General features: G+C 47.3%; 1 protein-coding gene across 2 annotated transcripts in view; it reads right to left on the minus strand.

The window, feature by feature from the left end:
* Positions 1–8,137, minus strand: part of LOC135904563 (cytidine deaminase-like) — a 38,450-nt gene extending 30,313 nt beyond the window's left edge. Inside the window, exons 1-2 of one of the 2 annotated variants that reach the window (XM_065435422.2) lie at positions 7,964–8,137; positions 7,348–7,470 (exon numbers count right to left, since the gene is read on the minus strand). In XM_065435422.2, coding sequence (XP_065291494.1) covers positions 7,348–7,470; positions 7,964–7,979 — 139 coding nt within the window. In that variant the 5' untranslated portion in view covers positions 7,980–8,137. Of the gene's footprint in view, positions 1–7,347; positions 7,471–7,535; positions 7,689–7,963 lie in introns of those variants that run through there. The other variant, XM_065435423.1, reaches the window with a different exon arrangement.
* Between the last annotated feature and the right edge of the window lie 1,058 nt (positions 8,138–9,195).

Raw genomic sequence — 9,195 nt, forward strand, 5'->3', positions numbered from 1 at the left:
CCAGGTGATCCAAACGGAGGTAGACAAAATGCTCTCCAAGGATATTATCGAGCCTTCCTGCAGTCCGTGGGCGTCACTTGTCGTGTTGGTTAAAAAGAAGGACAATACCTGTCGATTTTGTATCGTTTACCGTCACCTCAATAAGATTACCAAAAAGGATGTGTATCCACTTCCGCATATCGATGATGCGCTCGAAAGCTCACACGATGCCAATTATTTTTCGTGGATTGATTTGTGCTCTGGTCACTGGCAAATTGCTGTGGATGAACGAAATCACGAAAAGATCGCCTTCGTCACCCCAGATGGCCTCTACCAATTTAATGTGATGCCTTTTGGACTGTGCAATGCCCCTGCTACCTTCGAGTGCATGATTGACTCTCTTCTGCACGGATTCAAATCGCCCACATGCCTCTGCTACGTTGATGACATTATTCTTTTTTCACCGACGTTTGAGAGCCGCCTCCACTGACTCTCAGCTATCCTTGCTTTTTGCCGACAAGCCACAATTTGACAATTTGACAAATCAATTCTGCAAAGCGCCATTTCGGCCACCACCAAATATGAGTATTTGGCCACTTGGTTGACGCTGCTGGCGTCCAGGCTAATCCTGATAAAGTTTGTGCCGTTGGTGAATTTCCACTTCCGCGTTCTTTTATCGATGTCCGAAGTTTCCTAGGGCTGTGTTCCTGTTTTGGACGATTTATCCAGAACCTTGCCGAAATCGCTCGTCCTTTCACAGACCTCCTCAATAATGTCACCACTTTTCGTTGGGGACCCGACCAGGCCGCAGCAATTTCAACGCTTATCATTTGCCTTATCAATCCACCCGTGTTGGGTCGTTTTGATCCGCATGCCTACACAGAAGTTCGCGCTGATGCCAGCGGCCATGGCATTGGCGCTATCGTGTACCAATGACAGCGGGACACCAATCGAGTGTGCTAGCCATCTTCTTTCAGCACCAGAGTGCAACTACTCCATAATTGAACATGAATACTTGGCTCTTGTTTGGTCCATTGCTAGGTTCCGCCCTTACCTGTTTGGTCAGCATTTCACTGTCGTGACAGATCATCATGCCTTGTGTTGGCTATCCTCACTCAGAGACCCGACAGGCCATCTTGGCCGCTGGGCTTTACGCCTGCAAGAGTACACCTTTTCCATGTCCTACAAATCTGGGCGGCTACATAAGGATGCCGACTGTCTCTCCCGCTATCCTGTCGACCCTCCCGATGGCACCAAAACCGATACAGATACCTGCGTTTTGTCTATCTCAGACTTCTCGCGTATCGCCAGTGAGTAGCGTCGTGACCCATATTCGCGATTCATCATCAAACACCTTACTTCGGAGCAACAAGACGTTTCCCTCCATATGTTTGTTCTCCAGGACGGGACCTTATACCGACACACATGCTGCTGAACCGCTTCTCGTCATTCCCCAGCATCCGCGTTCGACAATTCTCTCTCAGTTACATGATGTGCCCACCGCTGGTCATTTGGGTGTCTCCCGTACATACGACCGTGGGCGCAGGCGATTTTTCGGGCCTGAGCTATATCGCTCTGTTCGAAGTTACATCGCTGCCTGCAAACTTTGCCAACGCCGCAGGAAGCCTCCATTGTCTCCTGATGGGCACCTTCAGCCTATAGATATCCCCAGTGAGCCATTTTACCGTGTCGTCCTGGACCTCCTTGGCCCATTTCCATCTTCATCCTCGGGCAACAAGTGGGTGGCCGTTGCGACGGAATATGCCACGCGTTATGCCATAATGCTGGCCCTCCTTACGAGCTGCGGAACCTATGTGGCCGATTTTCTCTTTCATGAAGTGATCCTACATCATGGTGCCCCATGTCAGCTACTCACTGATAGAGGCCGCTGTTTCCTTTCTAAGGTTGTCGACGACTTTCTTTGCTCTTGCTCCACGTCCCACAAGTTCACGACGGCTTATCACCCACAGACAAACGGACTTTCCAAGCGTCTCAACCGTACACTCACGGACATGCTCTCCATGTATGTGTCTGATGATCACCGGGATTGGTACTGCACCTTACCATTCGTGACATTTGTGTACCATTTGTCGAGTCACAATATTACTGGTATTCTCTGTTCTATCTACTATATGGCCGTAACCCACTCCTGCCTCTTGGCTCGTTGCTCCCTTCCGATGCCGCCACTACCCGCATTCTATGCTCACGACGCCATTGTTTGCGCGACCACAGCACGTCGCATAGCCCGTGACCATCTGCTGGTGTCTCAGACTATCCACAAGCACCGTTATGGCAGTCGTCGTCGGGACGCTCATTTCAGCCCTGGGTCACTTGTCCTGCTTTGGTTACCCTCCCGTCGCATTGGCCTTTGCGAAAACCTGCTGCCACGATACGTCAGGCCATACCGAGTTCTTCGCCAAGTCACTAGCCTCACATATAAGATATCACCTGGGACTTCGACATCATCTACCCCACCAAGAATGTGCACGTTTCGGGACTAAAGCGCTATAGCTCATACACTGATTTGCCACCCTAAGAAGCATTGAGACGATGCTTCTGCCGCCGGGGGTTAATATCACGTATGAGTTTGTGCCACTGTAGACACAGGGACGTTGGGAGGTGAAGAGGAGGTTGAAGTATCTTGAAGATTGGTAGATTTTGTTATCCTGGCCACCGAGCTACAGCCTTGTAACTGTATATACGGTAAATACATATAATTTCTCCCTGTAACAATATTAACAGTCTGAAAGCAAATGCAAAGCATGACATTAAATAATTCTTGTAAACCACATGCTACATTGAAATCATTTTCAAAACAGAGACAACTACAGGGAAGCAACATGAACATATATTGATCCATTTCTTGCAAAAGAGAAAGAGAACAAGCACTCGCTACCATCACTAGCAAGAAAGAAAAAAGAGACATGAAGGTTTCTGGGGCCCTATAATGTAAAACTATTCCAATATGTTTTTATTCCAATCTCCTGACATCAGATTTGTGTAACTGCCGACACAAGCATCGGGCGTTCACCCGCAGGGTTGTCTAACAGACCAATCAAATGCTCTCCTCATTCATAAGGGGTCACTTTCGTTTGCTTGAAAAAGGAATAACATTAATATTGCCTACACTGAGCGGCTTGTCTTATCTAACTGGCTGACAAGAGACAAGGAACACGCTCAAGTGGAGAGGGATTCGATAGGGCTGAGTCACTGCACTGAAAATCGATAACCGGATGAAGAGGGTGGTGCCGGCGTCTGCGATTGGTCCACTTTCCCTTACTTAGTCTGCGGTGGCTGTTCGAATATGGAGGCGGCATGCAACGGAAGCTTAAGAATGATGCTAAAACGGATCCTCAGCAAAGAAGGGTTGGCAGAATGAGGTCGTAAACATGCCGAAAATGCTCAAAAACATTACATGCCACACAAAATGTTTTATTATATGCAAATAAACCCTTGCTCCCCGGCAGGTGCGAGTAGCCAGTGCCTGAGTGATCGGCGGCAGCCATCTTTTATTCCTTTCAGAACGGGGCAGCCTGCGGCTATTCAGAAGAATAGCTGCAGTTTTGTACGGCATATTAATGCATCTTTAACACGTCCATGTCACTTTGACGCAGTGAGTTTTTGCAGTTTTGCGATGTCGCGTGAAAACCCGAAAACTCTTGACCAATAGCCGAGGGCTAATGGCAAAAAGGCGCCGAATCAGAAATAGCCTTTTATTTTATTCGGTCAAATCATGCATAATCCGTGTGTACACATCATGTGGGATGGGGAGCTATTGTGGTTTTCATGACGACGCGTGGCAGACAGGTGAAGTGGGGGTGGTCCAAAAATATTTTTGACCAATCGCGGAGGGCTGAGTGTGGAATTTGAATAGAAAAGTTTGGAACAGTTTTACATTATAGTGCCCCTGAATTCACCGCAACGCATGACACAGCTGGGGTAAAATGAATATGCATTAGTTGCGGACAAAGATTCGAAGTTCGGGCGTTTCTCATTACCGCAAAGTGATATAAAGAGGCATTCAAAACGAGGTTGAATGCCCTGTCAAAAGCCTTTAATGCTCACAGACGCCAGGTTGTGCAGTCAACTGTACAGCTGAGGCGAGTGTACGCCGATCGTTACACGCCGCAGGCCGCATTTAGGTGCAATCGATAAGTAGAGCAACAGTCAATTCCGTGCAATGCATCGGTGATTGCGCGATTTTTTTTTTTTTGAAGGCGCCGTCACTTGCTTATTAACGCGGAGCCCTTCGGCTTCTAAACACTGTGAGCGCTTCACAGCTTCGTTCCGCATTCTCTGGCTTAGCTTTTCGCATCTTTTCTTTTTTTCAAAGGGGGGCATCGCGTCTCATCAGTAAAAACCTAGGCGATCAAGTTTAAACTGACCCATGCTTAGTCGGGCTGCTAAGCACGAGGTCGCGGGATCGAATCCCGGTTACGGCGGCCGCATTTCGATGGAGGCGAAATGAGAAAACACCCTTGTACTTAGATTTAGGTGCACGTTAAAGAACCCCAGGTGATCCAAATCTCCGGAGTCCCCCACTACGGCATGGCTCATAATCAGGTCGTGGTTTCGGCACGCGAAACACGTACCATAATCTAATAATCGAAGTTTAAACACGGGAGCGCTCACTAAAGGCGCAGCGACATATAAAGCAAAAAAAATTACCGACGATTACGTTACTTCCTAATGCGAAATTTGAGCGCAGCAAATAAGCTGTTTCACCTTTTCGATAGATTGAGGCAAAGAAATCGAGCAACACATGTATGCGCTATCACAGAATTTTTTTTTTATTTTTCACACGTATTCCTTTAACAAAGACTCCACTAACAGTTCTTGACAGTCATGAAGGAAGCTTTGTGGTCGGAGAAATAGACTGATATATGTTCGACTTGGTACACCAATGCTTGATTCTCAAAGACGAGATCTATACAAGTGCCTCGCGAGGTTGTCACAGCCGTGGGACGCGTTACGAGCGAGAGGAACGGGATGTTCTCCCGCATAAGTGTTAGGAAATTGCTGTTTGTCTTTATGTCAACAGTAAAGTCCCCCACTACTAACATCGGTGTGGATCGATAGACGGTTAATGCGAGTTGCAGGAAGTGCACGACGTCTTTCGTGAGTGCGGTAGCGGACTCACGAAAGCGGTATCAGTCGGTCGCTGCTAGCGTTGGGGGGATGAAAGGGGGGCGGAGCTGGTTACAAGGCCGACGACAACGCCGACGCGAAACCCAGGAACGGACGCCAAAGAGCCATTTGTGTAGCCAGCCCTCCTCCACAGTCTCTCCTCCTCCCTTCCATCATCCTCCCTCGCCCGGAGAGCCGACAGCGCGCATGCGCGGCGGCGGAGCAGATTCGTCGGCGAGCTGGTTACGAGGCCGACGACAACGACGACGCGAAACCCAGGAACGGACGCCAAAGAGCTGCGCTCTAAAAATAAAAGCACGGCGATTGTTCTAAACCTGCAGTAAACAAAGCGCGATTGCTTATCTTCGTCGAACAGCCGCGATTCCACGACCTACTACACAGTAGGTCGTGCGCGATCCACCGCCGCCGTCGGTCTTGCTCGAAAAGTAGCGCCGGAAACTGTGTGCGCCTGACAAATTTTTGTACTTATGTTAAAGCACCCGACTAACAGTTATTTCAAGATATTGCTGGAAGCTTATAGAAGCGTTAAATCACGATCAAGAACGCAAACATAACAGCACGCGCATGGGCGCTTCGGGAATAGCATGGGAACAGCAGTTGGTTCTTTATTCTATGGGGAACAGTGCTCGCCCAGCCACCCGAGCCCGCCTACGCCTCGCAGCCTTGGCGACAAGCGGCGATATGCTTTATGAACATATGAACATCACAAAAGCATTTGAAAGCGGCTCGCTCACAAACGCGGGCTCTTCGCCATACGCGCTCGCGCATTATCGTATAAAATTTATAAAGGTAACGCTGTAGGCCGATTTGTGCACATTCGCTACCAAACCAGGAATGCGTGTCGTCTGCGGCGATGGCAGAGCGAAGAAAAAAATGTTTTTTTTTTCTTTAGTTCGAGTGGTCGATCGTGGCAGATGAATCCACAATTGTATAAAGTTTCTAGTAATGAAAGATATTCGGATTTTGTCCCATGAGAGGACAGGAATGTTGAATCTATAAATAGTACCATGCAATGGCCACAGCCGAGTGCCGTGTATAAACATCTTGTTGCGACTGATACCGTGTCTAGCCAGAAAAGTGTGGCTGTCTGAGCGACACAGCGTGCTCGGTATGTCCGCTGAGCGTGGGATGAAAAAAAATATCGCATTTTCACTTCAATTCATGGTTGATCGCCTACAACTGACGACATATAAGGTATTCGAAAGTATTTAAAATATTCGAATGGTGACTGTTCGATTCGACGACCTAGCTAATCGAAGAGCGACTATTCGACTCGAGAACCGAATTGGACAATATTCGATTCGTTATTGGAAAGTTTTGAAAATTCGCACACATAGTATGTCCCAATGTTCGTGCACCGAGGTGGGAGCACACCGCAGCACGTCCGGTGAATGTCCGATTTGTTTCCGAAATAGGACATTCACCGGACGTATTTCGGATACCGTCCCAAGGATGTATTACACATGGTCAATGTGCCCGCGGTGTGCTCCCTCTGGCTACGCCAGTTCCTGTGACCAATCAAAACTGCTCAGATGGCGAATTCGACAATTTCCAGTACACGTGGTCCAGTACGTGCTCCCCCCCCTTCCCCCCCCCCCCTCAATGTGAAATAGCGTTCTCGAAAGGAATGGGACGAGATAAGCCCGAAATGGTGTACATTGTTTTAGAAGAGTCAAAAGGCACTGCTTTTTTGGGCAATATTTTTTTTTTTCCAGGTTCGACTACTTCTTATTATTATTGCTGCGAAGCACGGGTATTAAAAGGCAGGCAATAATCGCAGGAGAAAGAAAGACGATATCTTGGTGGCATAAGCCACTACCTTACTTCAAAGGGTACAACGATTTCTACTGAGCCGTTTGCTAGAAGTTAGCGATCGTGCATGGTATATATATATATTGACGCGTGTATTCTATGCAGCAGACAACGACGATGGGGGCATTAACGGACTCCGTCTAGTGGGTGGCTGAAATTGGGCGAGGATGAAGAAGACGTGCCTCTGTTCCGTTCATTTCGGAACAGGTTGTCCTTTTGTTCTTGATGAACGTCTCCCTGTTTTCTGTCCGCGTTGTACCGCTACAATATATATGTATATCTAGGTCACGAAACACAAACAGGAAAACTGTGAGTATGAAGGTCAGAGGTATAATAAACGCCAGCTTGTGAAGATTAAACGTAACTTGCTACGAAAGTTCACTGTGTACAGAGAGGGACAACGCTCACCTGTAAAAATAGTCCCATCTTCACATAGGAGGGCCGCGCCAACATGAACCTTGCTATAGTTGCAGTAAGCTCTGGCTCGCATATCTTGGGCAATTTTTACAAGTTTCTGCGTTTCCTGATCAGCTGAAAATACGAACAAACAGCGGTATGAAGTTTTATAAAGCCGCAACAGCGGAAAATGTCCGTACCCATGTGTAGATTATAGAAACGCGATGCCGTGGGGCTCGCGCGACATCCACGAATGACAACTGCAAACGGCTACAATTGCTTTGTCCTTGTCATCATCAACTATGCACGCCCGAGGATGGCATTGGTGGTCTGATGCTTTCGTTTCTCTCTCTCTCATCCTGTTAAAGGCGGCTGCAGCAGCTGCGCGGTAAAGCGCTATTAAAAAAAAAGAAGATAACTTGGTACACTTGTGAAGCGCTCAGCCAATCCCCTATGCCTACAGTGGGCATGTGTTACATATAGTTTCGAGACGTGCAGCCTGAGAAACAGTTTCGCCCGGTTTTAGCAGTATTATCTCCGTTGTTTCTGACATGTGCAACAATTAACGCTGACAGCTTTTTCCGAAGAAACTTTGCAAATGAACAAGTCAATGTCAATCATATCTTACCGGTACGTAGCCCCATAATTATTGTTGTGTCGCTGGTAGGTTTGACACAAGCAGCTGTATCGATCCCGCTTTCACTACCTTGCAAGAAGTCGTCTCCCTTATCTCCACTTCCGGCACACGCTGGCTATCTTGATCGCCGCGCAATCCTGCACCGCGGCTCGCGTATTCGCAGGCGCCGGCTCTCGGGACGCGACGCGCACTGCGGTGCGAGCGAGTCGCATCACAAGATTTGTTTTCCTTTTTTTATTATTTCTAAAGCTATGGTTGTTTAACATGAGGCAATGATGAGGCACAAATTTAAATAACATTAGCGATTGCTCTTGTGTGCTCTACAAAATACCGCGGACTCGCTGTGCATTTTATTTTCGCTTATCTTGCAGACGGTAAATTGTTTTGTTGACTCCTCCAAAGTGGATGGAACATCTGAAAGTATTTTTCTTTTTTGTATTCGGAAAAGTTCTTATCATACTTTTTTTTTTTTTTTCTGGGAGCGGTGATTCCACAAAGTTTGAAAACTAATCTATGTTGCAGCACAAAATGCTGAGACGACACAGGAGAATGTGCCTTAACTGCTTTTTGAAATTGACATGAAATATGCATCCAAATTTCCTCAAGGGACTAGGACAAATAAAATTCAAGCCTCATGTTCCGGGAGACTATACCCATTGGATAACATGGATAACAGACAATTAACAAATGCACACTCGTTGCAGCACGTGCATTAGACGGGGCTGCATTCATATATATTTGATTCCTCTGATCAGATTTTTTTTTTTTTTACACAACATATGCTTTGTTAACGGTTACAATGGTTCCCTTTACGTTGATTCTTTTTCTACACTACATATACAATTTGCAATTAATGGCTACAATTGTTCTCTTTGTCCTGGAAGTTCAGGCATATGCCAAGAAGGCTCAATCCTTGGGCTCCTCCATTTTCTCATTTACATAATCGGTTTGCCCAATCGTAATTGTTTCGTTATACGTCTCGTATAGTGGACGATAGAACACTGGACTTTCGTTAACGGTGGTTAACTGGGTTTATTAAGCATGGGGTACACAGGAATGGGTGTGGGTATACATGGTGGTACAGAGAGTAGAGTGTTTTGAGACGGGGCGGCGGCCGACCAGCAGGAGAGGAGCGGGAGAGCCAGACGGAACTAACGGAGATATGTCGTCTGCTCAGAATTCAAGGAGGAGGAGGGCTGCCGCGACGGTGGGAGCGGAGGTTT

The sequence above is a fragment of the Dermacentor albipictus genome, chromosome 2 (genome assembly GCF_038994185.2).
Source record: "Dermacentor albipictus isolate Rhodes 1998 colony chromosome 2, USDA_Dalb.pri_finalv2, whole genome shotgun sequence".
Taxonomy (NCBI): Eukaryota; Metazoa; Arthropoda; class Arachnida; order Ixodida; family Ixodidae; genus Dermacentor; species Dermacentor albipictus.